Source organism: Arvicanthis niloticus, chromosome 9, assembly GCF_011762505.2.
Source record: "Arvicanthis niloticus isolate mArvNil1 chromosome 9, mArvNil1.pat.X, whole genome shotgun sequence".
In the NCBI taxonomy this organism is placed as follows: domain Eukaryota; kingdom Metazoa; phylum Chordata; class Mammalia; order Rodentia; family Muridae; genus Arvicanthis; species Arvicanthis niloticus.
The window spans coordinates 13,522,353-13,539,999 of NC_047666.1; the positions used below are offsets into that span (position 1 = coordinate 13,522,353).

At 44.0% G+C, this 17,647-nt stretch overlaps 1 protein-coding gene across 4 annotated transcripts in view; it reads right to left on the minus strand.

Moving 5' to 3' along the window:
* Positions 1–4,695: 4,695 nt before the first annotated feature.
* Kcmf1 (potassium channel modulatory factor 1) overlaps positions 4,696–17,647 on the minus strand; it is a 61,940-nt gene continuing 48,988 nt past the window's right edge. For all 4 annotated transcript variants that reach the window (XM_034511693.2, XM_076939924.1, XM_076939925.1 and 1 more), the window contains exons 4-7: positions 15,406–15,507; positions 12,995–13,169; positions 11,784–12,066; positions 4,696–6,680 (exon numbers count right to left, since the gene is read on the minus strand). In XM_034511693.2, the coding sequence (XP_034367584.1) occupies positions 6,419–6,680; positions 11,784–12,066; positions 12,995–13,169; positions 15,406–15,507 (822 nt within the window). In that variant the 3' untranslated portion in view covers positions 4,696–6,418. The remainder of the gene's footprint in view (positions 6,681–11,783; positions 12,067–12,994; positions 13,170–15,405; positions 15,508–17,647) is intronic.

Consider the following 17,647-nt stretch of genomic DNA (forward strand, 5'->3'; position numbering starts at 1 on the left):
ATGAAGCCCCAAATGCATGGATGGTCACATCGCTATGGCAGCTTCATTTCACTGCCACATGGTTCCTGTTCTCATGTGAGGCCAGGTTGCAAACCCGTGGATCTGGCAGATCTAAAGATGCTCTCAGTAGGTTACATCAGTGATCTAGGACCTCTGAACATTCTCCAGTTGTAAAGGAAGCATCATTAGAAACTCCAGGTAGACTGGAAGGGTGGCTGAGCAGGGAAGAACACTAGCTGCTCTTCCAGTACACATGGAAGCTCAACCAGCATCTGTAATTCCAGTTCCAGGCAATCTGATGCCTCCTGCAGGCACCAGGAATGCATGTGGTCCAGCCACACATGCAGAAAACCCAATTCATATTCTTTAAAATAAACAGATAAATAGACCAAACCATCTGTGGTGGTGCACATCTGCAATACCAACACTTGAGAAGGGCAAGGCAGTTCAAAACTAGCCTGGGCTACATAGTCAGGCTGTTTAAAAAAAAAAAAACATCCTTAGAGGGTGCTTATAAGTTCCAGGCTGTATATTAAAGCCCTGTACCTACTGGGAGCTCAAAAATTCTCTGAGGGATGGAGAGACAGCTTAGTGATTAGGAGCACTTGTGATTGCCGAGACCTGGACTCAGTTCCCAGTACCCATGTGGTAGCTAAAACCCTCCTTCACTACAGTTCTCAGGGATCCAATGCTCTCTTCTAACCTCCAAGTGGTCTTGGGAAGCATGTGGTGGATGTACAAACATGTAAGTAAAACAAACACACGCAAAACCAAACACTGAAAACAATTATGAAGTAGGGATAGGAAGAAATGAAGGCGATATGGGAAGGAAAGGGGCCATTCACCCTGGAGTGAAGAATTCCAGAACCAACACTTCCTGTGAAGGTCAGCACACAGTAGTAGCATTGTTTCCATGTATGTTACAACAGCAATGTAAACCTAAGCACATCCGAAGCCCATAGCCCTTTCTTTTCCTTCCCAGCTGGGAACCTTTAATTTTCTAGGGATGTCACAAGAAATTAATCTGTAGTAAAAGACTCTTGGCACTTTTATGACTCATGGTTTTCTGTCTATAATCCTGGCAAAGGTACCTCTAGACCCATTGTCATCTGTAAATATCAAGCAGGTGGGTTCTTTAGTAACCCTTGAGATATAACTTAAGAGCTACCAATATCACATGGTTGCTTTGTAGACACTCAAGTGTGACAACGCTTGGAGTTGTTGAGCAGTTCACACTGACACCTGCAGGTTGCCCTGTTATTTCCTTGAGAACATACTAAGTCTTGGGCTTAAATCTTTACACCCTAATAAATTCCAACTTTGCTTCACACTGGTTTGTCCTGACACTGTTTTCTGTGTTGTCACAAATCTTGACTTCACAAGGCTGAAGGCTTCCTTAGAGCGGGGCTGCTGTAGGCAGTCCATAGAATTCTGTCTCTAGCCCACATCCATTGCCAAGGATACGAATGCCAAGAGTCGAATGGTTAAGGGTGTCTTTTATTCATGAGCGAGTCTGGAGTCTAGGTTCCTGGTGACCAGAGAAAAACCACCACCCAGACCTGAGGCGACTGTGTGGCGGGGTGAGGCAACCCCGGATTGTGTGTGTATGACTAAGCATGAATTTCCACCACACACAGAATGAGTGCCCACCATCTGCATGGCCAGGAACCACTGGGACACACTGTGATTGCTGTAGTTTCTAAGTTAAGAAAGTAAACCAAATCACTGTCCATCCACTTGGATATCTGACGGTCAGAGGCTTTTCTGGTAGGCAGATCACTAAAAACCTTTCATCATCTAACACAGGCTCTGATTGGCCTAGACATATGAAGACCAGGTTGGCTACAAATGCAGAGATATGCCTAACTGTACCTTGAGTGCTGGGACTAAAGTCATGCACCACCAGGCCTGGACAGAGGACTCCTAAAATTTGAACTTGCTGATTAAGTTGATGAAGAGGCAGTAAGTATCATATCTTTGTTACTTGGTGCTGGGTGAATCTAGGTTCTCCCATGTACTAAGTAGTTCGCCAGTGCCTGACACCTCAGCCAGAATATCACAAGTTTGTTTGCAGCAGGGTTCCTTAAAGAGCAACTTCTGAGATGCGCACTGACTAACGGGATGGACCAGTTTCAGGACAAAGAAAGGTACTTTGTCAGCATGTCTGTTGCCAATGAACAATTAGATTATTATACTACTCTGAAAGCAATATAAAAAAGCCACTGGAGGAGGGTTCTGGATCACAATGACTTAACAGGGGTGAAGTTTAATGCTAGTTCCCTACTGCCACGTGTCACTAGAAAGCCCTCCTAGTGTGGCTGCTGTCTTGTAGTCTATCCTAACTATTCTAACTGGACAAGGCTGATATGACAAAGCTGGTTGACATATCTCCACCTCTCCCACCTCAGAGCACGAGGTGGAGCTCTGAAGAGCAGTCCAGACCATTACCCTCTGCAAGCATTAATGATCTTGGCAAGTCGGGTGTATGGTATGCTGGGATTTCAGCAATTCTGTAACTGAGGTGGGACTTCAAGGTCAGCTGATCTACTTAGGGAGGGCTTGTCTCAACCAAAACAAGGTGGATTTGATGGCTCAAGGAGGACTATTCTAAGTTGAAACCAATTTAGAAGAGTTTCAAAAACAACTGCACATGTAATCAATCCATCTGCCGCCCAAACTGTGTTTATACATGTAAAAACAAGACACACACACCATAAAGAAACAAAACTCTATAGGTTGCATTAGGTAACACTGCTATTGGGCCTTCTCTACCGAGTGGATATATTGGTTTAGAATCCATCATGCCAGGGGTACCTTCTCTCTCTCTCTCTCTCTCTCTCTCTCTCTCTCTCTCTCTCTCTCTCTCTCTCTCTCTCTCACACCCACACCCTCTCAGTTGCAGAGCTGTGGCACCTGCACTACACACCTGTCACAGGTGACATCTTAACAGTAAGGCCATCAGTTGCAGGGATCCTAAGGTTTGGGTCTCTAACCACTCCTTCCTTTCTCTCATTTCATCTTTATGTTCCCAGCAACATCTACTTCCTTATGGCCGTAGGCAGCATTAGAAAGGCAAGGGGTCTGTTGCCAGAGGCCCAGCCTTCTGGGAAATAAATGTAGGTCCCATCCGGAGTCTTCAACTCTTCTGTTTGAAGATGGGGCCACAGATCAGCAGACACAAGAGGCTTGGTGACATGTGAAAAGCTACTGGTTACTACTGGAAATACTATATTACTAAGAACTGTTGGGAGGGGAAAATGGAGGGCTGAGAAGGCACAAGCTATCCCAAACTATATTTGGAGGCCACGGAAGTAGTATTTCTTTCAAAAGAATCCACTACTTTATAGCCAGGTGTGGCGGCTCACAACTCTTAATTCTAGTACTCAGTAGACAGAGGCAGGCAGATCTTCGAGGTCGAGGCCAGCCTGGTCTACAGGGCTAGTTCTAAGACATCTTGGGCTACACAGGTAAAGCTGCTCAAAAACAAACAAACAAACAAACAAACAAACAAACAAACAAACAAAGAACCCAGCACTTTGTAGCTGTGTGGAACTGTAATCCCAGGACTCAGGAGCTCATAGTCCTCTGCAGCTTAATGAGTTGGAGGCCAGCCTGGCTCCATTTAACCTCATCGCTAAGCAAAACAAACTAGACCCCCTCCCTACAAACCACAACTAATTCAAAACAAGCCACCCCCACCAGACTACTTTGTTCAGCAAGTCTAGGATCCAATTTATCGTATTATGACTGTGGCCATGATTGCCCTTTCCTTCTTAGAGCTGAACCGTAAGAAAGTCAATGAAAGACGTACAAGTACAAGGAGGGTTAACTATTTCCTCGAGTTCTGAATCTCAGGATGCGTCTGGAGTCTCAGTGCAGTGCACATCCTGCACACCGTACACAGGCACAGGGCGCCACATCACAGGGCGCCACATCACAGGGCGCCACATCACAGGGCGCCACATCACAGGGCGCCACATCACAGGGCGCCACATACACACTCTGACACATATGTATTTTTGATTTCTATAAGTCATGAAATTAAGCTCCTTCTAGAATACCTTGAGCACAATTTGTTCCGAACAGAAAGTAAAGGCAAGAGCTGTAGAAGGGTCACATTTATAACCTGGACACTCCAAAGTCAGGATCTGGTTCTTTCCTGCAGACTCAAAGTAACTCATTTAAGTACATCCAATAATGTCATGTTGATTCAGAAACTAAAGAAAAAGGACACAAGAATTCGAAGGGCTTAAATATATTTTATATTGATAATCTGTGTCTTTCTACCCTAAAATAATACATTATTATAGGTTACATACAGGATGAGGTGAGGTATTTGTAAAATATCTGAGAAAAATAATTAATATACAATTTTCTACATGAGATGGAATCTTATGAACCACTAGGCCTTGTGAAGTGTTAACTTCATTTTCTAAATTAAACTGCCCTGAAAAGACTTACAGCTGTTCCCTAAAACCATGTTGAAAATGAAGGATCTTAAGTCTTCCCAGAATTTGTGCAGAAAAGGGAAAGTACATAATTGGCAGTTATTCTTTCTCACATCCCAAGTTATACATCCACACAAAACCAGTAACTCTGTTTAGCACAAAAAGCAAAAAATACTGCATTTGAGATGTAAAAAAATTCTCTGAATGATGGTCAGGTTAATCCAACACCAAAGAAATTCGAGTGGCCAACAGTCTTGAAAATGCTTTATTGAAATGTGTGAGTTATGTGCAGATGTGTCTGAAATGACCACAGCTGGAAAACGGACTTCTGAAACTTCTCAACCACCAATTAAAAAAAGAAAACCCCACTGGCCTTGACTTCTGGTGTACCAGGAGCCCGGTGAGGGCAGTTCCTTTAGAAGATTTCCATCAAAGCCTAAAGAAAACTACTGTGTCTGGAAGCTGGTGGAGTCTCAAGTTTCCGTGGAGAAGCGACAGTTTTTTAGACATGGAGGGTGGCTTCTTTGTTTGGTAGATTTGGATGAACATGGACTTCACAGTTCTTGAGAACACCTGAGGGTGTTCAAGTCTGTATGCTTGTCATGAAGAAACAGGGAAGGACAAGATGACGGGAGAGAGGAGAGCCAACAGAGAATGGCTCACAGGGAAGAGGCCCGGAGTCAGACATGATTAGATTAAGTCTCACAGAAATTGATCAGAAGCTGTGCATCTTTTTTAAAAGTCCTAAATTTACATTCCAAAACCGCCCCATCCCCCAGACCCACTGCCCCCTCCTTCCAGGAGCTACTGTGGAAAATCGGAAACAATCAGAAAGCACCCATCTGCCACACCCTGACAACCCAAGGAGGCTCTACTTTTTTCTTAAACACACAGGATTAATAACATAGGCATATAGGTGGCATGATTTAATTAAAAGACTTTACTTTTTATGCCAGGAAAAAACCCAATAAATAAAAGGTGCTAAAATTAGCATTAAGAATTTGGTTGGTATTGATGAGATCTGGGAAGGCAAATGCAAACCCTCAAAGCTCCCCTGATACTGATCTGTCTCAGCAAACCACATAAATAGCACAAAGTATGATTGAGAATGTGAGAATTTTAAAAACAAGACAACATAATTCAGGTTAACTTCGCTAAACAGTGAATAAATGAAACCCATCCACACCTGAATGAACATGTCTAACAATCAAAAAGATTTAAACCACAAAAAGTAAAAACTTCCAACAAACACAAACAGGATTTGTCTAAAGGGCACACAGTTGCCCTGCAGAGGACCCTGCCTTTACTAGTGTGTCTTCTGGTGACGAGTCAGAGACAGGACAGTCATACAGTGGAGTGCCACACCTGGCTAGGCCCCGGTTCCACTGCAGAGCTGGCTCTGTGCGTAGGAGGCACATGTCTAAGGGTGAGCCAGGCAGACGTGAGTCAAAAGCTACTCTGCCCAGTAACCATTCAATAACATTGGGAAAGCTTTGGGCTTTGTATTTTATTTTTAAATTTTATTTGTTTAAGTTTGACTCCTTGTATTTAATGTTTAAATAACAAGGCCACTGAAACTCATGCACGCTGCAAAGAACCTCATGCAGTAGGTTAGGTAAACCATCCAAGCAGTTTTTATTCATTAATATTCATAAATACACACAGCAGCTTCATTAGAGATTTCAATTTCCTCTTCAGTTTGGATGTGGAGCATTAGGAGAGCCTTTTGCATGTCAAGGTACAGGAAGCAGAGATCACCCTGCACTGCTACCTACATTTACCTGCTAGAAGTAAAAATTAGTTAAGTGGAAATGATTATCATATATATTTCTCTCTTCCTTTTGAATGTACACAATGTAACAAGAGTGACAGACCTGAAATTACAATCACCACACAAACCCAGGATAGCTGTTGTCCACTTTCATTGGCAAATACAGCACAGAGGACATTGTCTGCGAGTGGGGAGGTCATCAAAGAGGAGGTGGTGGAGGCTCATTTCCTTTATTACTCTCTTTTAAATTTAGGTTTTCTAAAGCAACATCTAAAGGCATAATATCTACACAGCCCATAGCACCAAAATCTGCCATCTCCCCCCGATCATCCTCATCTGAGGACGAGCTCTCTTCACGCACTAACGTGGACAGAAGGAGCTCCTGGACAAACAGGCTGCGGTCTGCACGCTCGCTTTCCATGGACTGGCGCTCTGCTTCAGACATTTTGGGATCATTCAACCTGTATAGGGAAAAAGAAAAGGCCTTATTGGTAAAAAGCCAATGAATAACGGACAGCGAGGCCGAGGCCTACAGTCTGTGTGGGATGCTTTGTTTGGTGACCTCAACACCTCAGCTATGTTCAGATAAATCCCCACACTGTGCTGCAAACCTGAGTTAGTACATTCAATGAGACGAAACAAAACAAAACAAAACAAAACAAAACAAAACCAATGAGCAAACACAGAAACTAAATCATGGAGACAGCCCAGACTAGCTTTGGAGAAAACCCCGGTAGAAATTCCTCTGAAAAAACAAAGCAAGCAAGCAACTGCTGAGCGATGCCTGGGAAGAGCAATGCCCCACACCCAGGCTCACCTGGAGGCAGTAGAGCAGGCAGTGAGAACACGCAGCTCAAGCAGAGTCCTCGCCCACTGAGGACAGTTCTCTTTCCCATCTTACTCTTCCTGAGGTCAGGTGTGCACAGACTCAAGGAAGCACTTGAGTGCCATGCATTCTCTTTTATTCTTCCCCACTGTTTTGGTCAGGGGCTTACTGGGTGGCCTGCAACTTGCTATGAAGATCAGGAAACTTGACCTAGAACTCTTTAGAGATCCACATGCTTCTGTGTCTCTGGTGCTGGGATTAAAGGCCCACATCACCATGCTGGCTTTCTCTCTTGTTTTAAATGGGTGTGTGCCATGGTAAATGTATGTAAGTCAGGTCATGTGTGAGTTTGTGGGGCTGGTTCTTTCCTTCCACCTTCATGTGGGTCCTGGGGGTTAACAGCAGATTGCTGGCTTGGTTACGTCACCTCATCAGACCACCCTGTCATTTTCCTACCAAGTTCCCAGAAGATTGCAAGACATATATGACAGTCACTGGCTGGCTGTGAAGCCAAGTTTCATCTGCACGGAACATGGAGAGATGTTAAAAGTTGAAAATTCAGCCAGGTGTGGTGGCGTGTGATTGCCTTTAATCCCAGAACTCTGAAGCCAGGAAAAACGTTGAAAATTCTACTTACTACTGGTTACTACTTATTATTCTTCTACTTGTTACCAACTCGTTAAAATGGCTCAAGTTCTTCCATTAAAGAACCCCCAAACTACAGGAACTTGTGCTTACTGTCAGCACTGATTTTATCTCTTTTTATCTGCAGTCACGATGAAAGCAAGCGGCTGTGGCACTGGATCAAGAAAGGCAGCACAGAAGGGACGGGCAGTGAGGGTGGCGGAGGCACACATGACAGGCACCCCTCCTAAGAACACAGGCAAGCTTACCAACTGGCCCCTGCTCCTGCTGTCTGGCTAGGGCACCCCAAAGCACAGGGAAACACACACTGTGACTGACACTGAGGCCTGACTCTGTTCTGTGTGCATCATTCTGGTTACCATCTTAAAGAAAGAGGAAGCTCAAGCAGAGATCAACTAACTTGCTTAAAGTCTCAGTTAAAAACCACCAGAGTGATTAGCTCCATGGCTCAGATAAGGGAAGATAAACTACAGAACTTAAAGTATGTGGGGAAGTTAGTTCAGGACTCTGACTGAGACACTTAACGTGAGCACCCCAGAGCGCAGGAAATGCTCCTGTTGATGCTGCAGTTGCTTGTCCTGTTCAAAGTTCATAATGTAAGCTAAAACAGTTCAAGTTCCAAGGAACCCCAAACCAAATGGGCTCCATAGGTCTTTAACTACTGTGTAGCCTAGGATGACTGAATTTTTGACCTTCCTGAACCTCCACCTTAAGAATTATAAGGATTATAGGCATATTTTACCATGCCTTGTTGCTGAAAGCTGAGGCAGGAGCATGAGTTCAAGGCTAGCCTACATTACAGTGAGCCTTTGGAAGGGAACTGTAGGAGAGGAAGGTGTGCAGATCGCAGGTCGTCATGCGTCTGTTTACAGCTTCAGGAGACAGCGGTCTTTCCAGATGTCAGTGTGTGTCTAATGACACACAGCACCAAGAGACAGCACATTATGCTCTGGTAATTTTTAAAAAATCTTTTTTTAAATGCATAGGAAATAAAATTTCAGATTAACTCAACTGAGTAGTTTGGGATTTAGAAAGATAGAGAAAACACATACATACACTAACACAAAAAACCCAAATAGGGCAATGTATGTGTATGTATGCTGAATCTTTGGAACCTTACAAGAAACTGTGATTTCTGACTTTTTAAAAAAATTACATGTATGTAGTCACATGCACAGGTGTCTGTGGGGTGCCAGATGAAGAAAGACACTGGATACCACGGAGCTGGAGTCACAGGCACTTTTCTAAGTCTCCTGATATAGGTGCTGGAAATCACTCTGGTTCTCTGCAAGATCAGCAGGCGTTCTTACCCACTGAGTCATCTCTCCAGCTCCTTGACAACTTGCTTTGTAGACCAGGCTGGCCTTAAACTCACAGAGATCCACCTGTCTTTGCCTCCTGAGTACTGGGATTAAAGATGTGGGCCACCATGTCAGCTCTTTTTGATGCACAATCTTGTAGTACATCCCACAGGCTGGCCTTGAACTCTGGCTTCAGTGGTAGCAGTGAGCTTTGCTAACAATTCTCTTTGTTCCCAGAAATAATGAGCCTGAGAATTACATATACGCCTATATATGGATAAATGCCTAGGGCAAAAGCTTTGGCTCATTCCCCAATAGCTCGTAACTTAAATAACATGTTTATTCTGGTCTATGCTACACAGTTGGTTACCGCTCCTCAGTTTTATGTACCTACCTTCTGTAGAATTTGGGATGATTCTCCTACTCTTAACTCTTCCCAGATGTCTCACCTTCTATTTTCTACCCCAGTTAATAGGCCCCCAGTTTTTTATTGATAGATGGTTCTTCCACACAGTACATAAGAGATTCTACATTCAGCCTCCTCAATGCTGGGATTACAGATATGAACCTCCATGCCTGGCTGGAAAGACGTCCTTTTCTTGGCAAGAGGCCACCCAGAGGGCAGCCAACTTTCAGGAAGACACACCCTGGCAGGTCAGGAAGTTCAGCTTCAGGAAGACACAAAAGGCACTGCTGATGTTCAGTCTCTGTAGGAAGGAATGATGGCAGCCAGCAGAAGCTTCTGCCGATGACACTGAACCACTGCCTGGTGGTAAGAGGCACTCACTGGCCTTATGAAGGCCACCGCAAAGATAAACTACTCTGTAAATTACAATCATCAGTATTTTTAATAATACTCTCTCATAACTGGCAGGATTCCTGGGTGAGATACTGATGATAAAACTGAAGACAGGAAATGACTTGTCTAAGGGCTAAATGCATTAAGTGGCAACGCTGGAGCTCTACACGTGGGTTCCTGCTGGAGCACTTTTTAGTCTATGCCTACTAAGCACTCGGTTATGCACTCTGCTCCTACCTATGCACATGTACCACTGCACTGAGGGACCAAGTGCAAGAAGAAAGGAGGAGAAATTATAGTTTCTTGTAAGGTCCCAAAGATTCAGCATACATACATGTTATAGTTTACAAACGTGATTCTCACGTAGCCAAGGCTGGCACTTGAACACTTGATGGATTACAGGAAAGCAGCATGGCTGGTTCATTTAGTGCTGGAGGCTCACCCCAGGGCTTGTGCATGCTGGGCAAGCACTACTCCAACTGAGCTGCACTCCCAAGCCCAAGTTAGCTATTCCATAGACTGATTTTCATGTGACTGTCTGTTTTAAGACGACGTATTTCTGTGAATGAGTGTTTGTCTGCATGTATATAAGTGCATCATGTGCATGCCTAGTACCCGAAGAGGCCAGAAGACAGGGTCAGAACCTCTCAACTCAAGTCACTGGACAGTTTGTGAGCTGTCATATGGGTGTTAGGAACTGAAGTTAGGTCCCCTCAGTAATAAAAAAGCAAGGCTCCAAGTCTGAGCCACCTCTTCAGCCCCTTTGATAGGGTCTCATGTGTCCCAGGCTGGCCACAAACTCACAGTGTGGGAGGATATCCTTGATTGTTCTCAGTGCATTACAGGTCAGGTGCTAGGATTACAGACTGCGCATCCCTGTGAATGTAAGACAAGCACTCTATAACAGAACTACATCCCTAACCTTCAAGGGTAGCTTTAGAAGTACACGAGAACTTCCACCAGTGGATGAATGGTCTACTCTACGTAATGAATGACTATCACTGATACCATGGTAAGCCATTTTTTTAAAAAAAAGATTTATTTATTTTATGTGAACACACTGTCACTGTCTTCAGACACACCAGAAAAGGGCCATTACAGATGGTTGAAAGCCACCATGTGGTTGCTGGGAATTGAACTCAGGACCTCTGGAACAGCAGATGGTGCTCTTAACCACTGAGCCACCTCTCCAGCCCCAAGTAAGCCATGTTTTAAAGTTACTTTTGGGTACTAATCCTAAGAATTTAAATCTAACTTGGGGAAATCAGACACATACACACAACACCGCACCTCCCCCCCCCCCCCCATATTATGAAACTTTTGTTCTTGTACATATCTGTACGTGTAGCACATGCACAGACAGGTGTGTGGACCTGTTCATGTTGTGGAGACTAAACTAAACTCACTGTTTCTATTGCTTGCTGCTTGTCTCACTAGACCTGAACCTTACCACCTGGCTCAGCTGGTGTCAGGGGCCTCCCAGGATCCTCTCGTTTCCACCTCTTGGGGCTGGGACAACAGAACACACTTTTTACATAGGTGTGGGGATCTGAACTCAGGTCCTCATGCTAGTGCAGTGAAAACTACCACTGCGCTATCTCTGTCAATCCCTCTTTTGTTCTTTCTAATATGTCTCAGCAGACTTTAATATAAAATTAGAAGCGACATTATTAAATAAATTTAGCTAATAAAAATGTATAAATATAAATAAAATGATACAGTATTTTAAGTGTTATGTGAAGTATGTGAAAGAAAAACACTTCTAACGATGATCTATACCTTGTAAATACCAACTTTACCTGAAACACTAAGTTTTTGTGTTCCTGGGGGAATATTAAATATATATATTTTAATCAGAGGGCTATGAGCTGTAATGCTCAAAGGCAGTTTTTAAGGCATGTAGTCACATACACAAAAGGGAAAAGCTTATTAGACTGGATAGTGCCAACGAAACATCCTTTCTCCAACCGAGCTACCCCAGTAAATACAGTACCTTGTTAACAGGAACTGAGAGTTGTGGAGGGCCTGCGGGCTGTTCTCTGTGTTGGCTGTGTTGGCTGTGGCCGTGGCCTGTGTGATCGTAGTGGTGACGCTGCTTGTGTTAGTGCGCCGACTTGCGTTTCGAGCAGTCTCCAGTTGTTGCCGGGCTGCCTGTGCATGCTGCCGCTCAAGCTGCAGCTGCATCTGCAGTTGTTGCAACTGAGAAGCGGAAGGGCCTGAAGAGTTAAGCTGTCCTCCTGCAGAACGTCTCACTCCTGATAACTGAGATAACAGCTCTGCCAATGGAAATGTGTATGATCAATCAACTTGACACAGGAAAACCTAGTGCCACATTATCATTTTGTCAGTGGAGAAAATCAAGTGTTGCGAAACAATGCAACTTCATGCAACATACCCAAGTTCAGCCAAGGGTCCGACACCTAGGTGAGCCTACATAAAATTAAGCCTGCTTTAGGTAGAACTTAAAAGGTGGCTTTAAAAATTATTTACACTCAAGAGCAGGTCCAATCATAATCAAGACCTGTTAATGGAAGCACCATGAAAACAGCATCAGGTCTATTCTTTATTTCTAGTTCTTGGATCAGGGCCTGGCACCGTGGCATCAGTTATTCACTCATCTCTGCTCACTTGATCAGAAGAGTTACCAGGATGAAACCCCAGTGTCTGGAGCATTTATAAATGTGGATCTTCTATCTGGCTTCTGCCTTCTCTCTAGTATCTTTGCACACTGCTGTTTCCGAGTACCTGACAGTGCTCTGCAAGGCAAGTCCTCTGTCCCTGTAGTACTTGCCTCTGGCCTTGTAAAACCCACTCTTGTTTTAGTGAGGCTGTTCAAGGTATCTTAACACCCTCCTTCAGTGTGTTCAATAATCAGGATGTTCTCAAATCATGGTGAGGAGGAGACATTCCTACTTTCCTCCCAAGAAGAACTTACTGAGTTCCTAAGTCCTTAAGATGGAATCATGGAATTCTGAAGGCCTTCTTCCACTCTGAAATCTTTCCTAAGCCCTTCTTCTGTGTTATCTTATCCCCAATGACTTTGAGAGATGCAGTAGTACTTTATCATGTCCACTTACAAATGTCGTAAGACTTCTAAGTATCTGAAGGGATCCAAGCCCAGGACTAGATGCAAAGGTAAAACACAAACCACCTTTAAAGCAGCTCCCCAACCCCTTCCTTGTTAAGACGTGGAAACAAACTTACCAGCTATAGGATCCATGGCTTCCCTACTGCTTGGAGAGTATGAACTCTGAGAAGAAGAGAGTCCACCAGCAGAACTGCTAGTAAAGTGCATGTTTGATCTACGAGCACGAGGGCCTCCTAACCCCCGACCAGGGTGAAACATTCTACGTACATGTCGGACACCACTCGACTCATCGTAACTCACGGTTAAGGAAAGGGTAAGCAATTTAGAAGAAAACCCCAAACATCGAGCTTTTACTAGTTGGGAAGTCCGAAATTGTAAGCAGCTTAAAATAGCACCTTTAGCTTAGAATATAAATGTTCCAACACTATGAGGCTCATTAATCCTAAAAAAGATACTTACTATAAAAACAACAGGTATAAGCTAGGCATGATATAATCCTGTATCCATGCATGCCTGTAATCCTAACGCTTAGGAGGCAAAGGCAGGAAAACAAAGGAAACAAAGGCCAGAGGCCAAACTCAAAAAACAAAACAAAAAACAAAAAACCTAGATAAAATCAAACAGACAAAAGCAGTGAATAGATTTTGTATGTGCTGAAGGCCAAAAGCTCTTCCAGGTACTGGACCTGGAACCCTGGCAGAACGAGTTCAAAAGAGCTGCCTGGTCACATACCTATGGTGATCTTAACACTGGACTTTATGTATCAATAAACAAAAGACACTCATCCTCTACAATGAAAAGAAGCAAGTGGAATAATCTAAAGTCTGTAAATGTGGCTCGTTTCAATGTCCGCTTTAATTTCTGTCTATCTTTATTCCCAGCTCTGTGGCTAAAATGAAAATACTTGAATTGCTCTATCACTAGACACATAGAGTTAGACAACACTCTTCAAGCAGATTTCTAGAAGAAGCCTTATTCTTCTCAGGCAGGACTGAATGTGAGTCAAACTGAACAAGGTCTTATGCAGCAATCAGCCACCAAAATCATGAAGATAAAAAAATAAAAACAAAAACGAACCAACCAACCCTACAAGTCAACCTTGTATTTCCACAGAGGCAAGGCAAGCAGCAACTTTCTGCTGCCTTGCTTCCTTCCCCTGCTGGGCTTTAGTTTGGGCTGGCAGTTCTGGAATACTTAAGGACAAGGTGAGGAGCCAGAGTAAGTGGCTGCAGTGGGCGGGGCTCACTGTGGTGTTCAGGATGAGAGCCTGGTTCTACAGGTCAGCAGAAGGAGCTGTGTGAGAGGGAGACACCCATCAACTGCTGCCCATAGGCATACACTAGACACTGCTCCCAACAAAATCAGCAGTACACCATGATACTGGAGGGCTCTGAAAGCTCCACGTACTTTCAGGTATCTGCTAATGTAGCCATTTTGTGTTTCACAATTTGGTAAAAAATAAAATAAAAATATGTAAAATACCTTTCATATTACTGTACTTTTCAAAATTTAATCTTTCCTTACTAACCAAAGACATTCACAGAAGGCTTACAAAGTGGTTTCAGATGGTGCAGGTCAATCTGTATTGAATGTACACACTGTATCATCAGAAGTCCCAGAATTTGTGAAGAAAAAAAAAATTCAGGCAAGTATCTGTAGCCTCCCCCATGAAGTGCACAGTAACTCAAAAAGCCTAGGTATTTTTAGCCCACTTGATTTTTTTCCATCTTAAAAAATGTTCTATTTTATGTGTATGGGTATTCTGCCTGCATGGATGTCTATGTATCTATCACATATGTGGTCTTATCCACAGAGGTCGGAAAAGGTGTCAGATCCCCTGGAACTGGAATGACAGATGGGCGTGAGCTCCCATGTGAGTGTTCAAAATCAAACCTGGGTCCTCTAAAGAGCAGCTGAGCCTTAAGCAACGAGTTACTTCTCCAACCCCAATTTAAAAAAAAAACCGAACAAACAAACAACAACAAAAAAACAACTAAAAAGCCCCGGCTGGATGTGGAAGATATCCACCTTTAATCCCAGCGCAGAGGTGGGTGGTGGATCTGTGAGTCTGAGGCCAGTCAGTTCCTCAGGCTCTAATTCTCAGGCTTGGTCCATTTTCTTCACTTTCCCAGATATCTCCACCTTCCCTCAATCTAACTGTCTCCAGTTAGGAAAGCAGGCAGGGACTGTGAGTGAAGATCAGAGCTACAGACTGAAAAACCACCAGCACTTGGTTCCCTACCGGGTCTAGCCTGGATTATGGAACACGAGTAAAGTCTGGCAGACAGAAAGGTTGAGTAACGTTGACTTGACTTACACTTTCATATGAACAGAATTCCAATGGCTGAGAGACTGAGTAAGGCGATTTATAACCTAAAGCAGCACACTGAGTCTCCAAACAACAGTGTCACTTTTATGAAAAGGTCAAACAAACAAAAATAACTTAGAAATTAGTTTCTCTCTGAGACTACTATTCTCAACAACATCAAAGCACCAATACCAACGGCACACCCTCCTGAAAGGATATTAAATCTCTAGGGGCTCTGTGTTCAAGTGTCAGATGAGCTGCAAAGTCATCTGTGACATGATTAGGATCGCCTCCAGGTAACGCTGCACATATGGGACAAATCTGCAATGACAATAAAGCACAAGGGTCAGTCAGTACAGAGGTGCCGAGGACCAGCTCCAACCCAGCAGGTCTGAGCAAGGTCTGAGCAAGCATGCTGTCACTCAACTGCAGTGACATCTCTCAGGGCCACACACAGCAGTTCTAAATAGTTCCAATCTGATTTCTGGCAGAGTTGTCTATTGGTGGGGCTGCATTTCCATGGTCTAACCAAACAGTTCTGGGCAAAACTTTAAAATAAATTAACATTTTAACCTAAAATTCAGCCTTGGATGCTAATATCAGACATAAGATAAGGCATACTTCTCCAAAGGTAGTTGAGGGTCAATCCCCAAATAGAACAGCAAATGCTTGGCTAAAGTACAGCTGTGCTCTGGAGACAGAGATTGGAGGGTACCCGAGATTCCTGAACTACACACACACACACGAGAGAGAGAGAGAGAGAGAGAGAGAGAGAGAGAGAGAGAGAGAGAGACAGAGACAGAGACAGAGACAGAGGGAAGGGAAGAAAAAGGTAGCATGGTGGTTTGAATAGGTTTGGTCCTCATAGACTCATGTGTCTGAGTGCTTGGCCCATAGGGAGTGACACTATTAGAAGGTGTGGCCTTGCTGGGGTAGATGTGGCATTACTGGAGGAGGTATCCCTGTCAAAAGGTTATATATGCTCAAACGATGCTCAGTGAGACACAGCCCCCTTCTGCTGCCTGCACATCAAGTTGTAGAACCCTTAGCTCCTCCTCCAGCACCATGTCTATCTGCACGCGACCGTGCTTCCTGCCACGATGATAATGAACGTTATACCTCTGAAACTATAAGCCAGCCTCAATGAACTGTTTTCCTCTATGAGAGATGCCAAGGTCATGGTGTCCCTTCACAGCCATGGAAACCCTAAGACAAGCAGCCCTGAAACAGCTATAGAATGTGCATACAATAAGATAAACAATGGGATAATGCACACATGAGCACTGCTCATTTCTGAAATAACTTGAAGATGAGAGTGGAGGAAGACGAGGAAAGAAGAAGAGGAAAAGCTAAATCTAGAACCATATTTCCCAGGGGGATGGGCAGTGTGGTGAGTCTGTGACCAGATCAGGATCAAGGAGTTATTAACGTCCTTGTTGGCCCTATGGCCAGAGACAGAAGCAACAAGTAAGGATAAAACAATGCCACACAGGTAGAGGAGACAGTAGATGGGAAGGAACCCCCTCCTTTCCCCAAAGCTTGGGACCATTTTATATTGGCTTGAGAGAAAACCATAGGGCAGGTAAGCAGATAATCTTGGCAGCCACCAGGAGGGGGCGCGAGAAGACAAAGAGGGTGCAAGAAAGCAGGTGTCTTCAGCAACAGGAGTGGGAGCTTCAGAGATGAGTAGCAATGAGAGTGCCAAGCAAGGGTGCTCAGGATTTTGGCCAGTATACAAAGCAGAGCCAAATGGAGGAGACAGAAAGGAGAGGTGATGCTTTGGGGTTAGAATTTACAGAGGAGGGCATGGTCAGTTGCTGAGAATCTCTAGCCAATTACTGAAAAGGCCATTTTGAAATAGTTTTATCACAATTAGTGAATAGGAGGTGGAAGACAGAAAGAGTAGAAAATTACGCCATCCTTGACATAGGAAAAGTTTCCAAATCTTAAGAAAGAAGGCCTAACAAAGACCGGACCAAGGACTATAGCTGAGACTTGAGGTGTGTGCTTCCCTACCAGTAAGTATATCCATCACCTCACTAGTACACGTGACAAATGTAAGACTCAGGCCATTACTGACTACAGTAGCTGGCTTACAGTAGCAGGAGGAAACTGGCAAGATGGCACACAGAAGCCAATGCTGAAACACAGAGCAGAAGACTGACCAATCTGACTCCTGGGTCCCAAGCAAACCTTTTCTGAGAGCAGAAGGCCCTGAGAGTGTTTAATGCCCAACTGGCTGTCCTTATTACTTAGGCCTTGAGCCTGAAAAATAACTAAGAAAATCTAAGGATGCTCACAAGACAAGGAAGCAGTTGGCCTGAAAACAAGAGTTAGAAAGGCCAGGGTGGAATGTGCCCAAGGGGAAGTGGGAGAAGCCAGCACTCTCTTGAGGTCAGTTTACAATGATCAGGTTTTTTCCCTATCTTCAAGAGAAAAGCAGTGGTATCTGCTCTCAAGT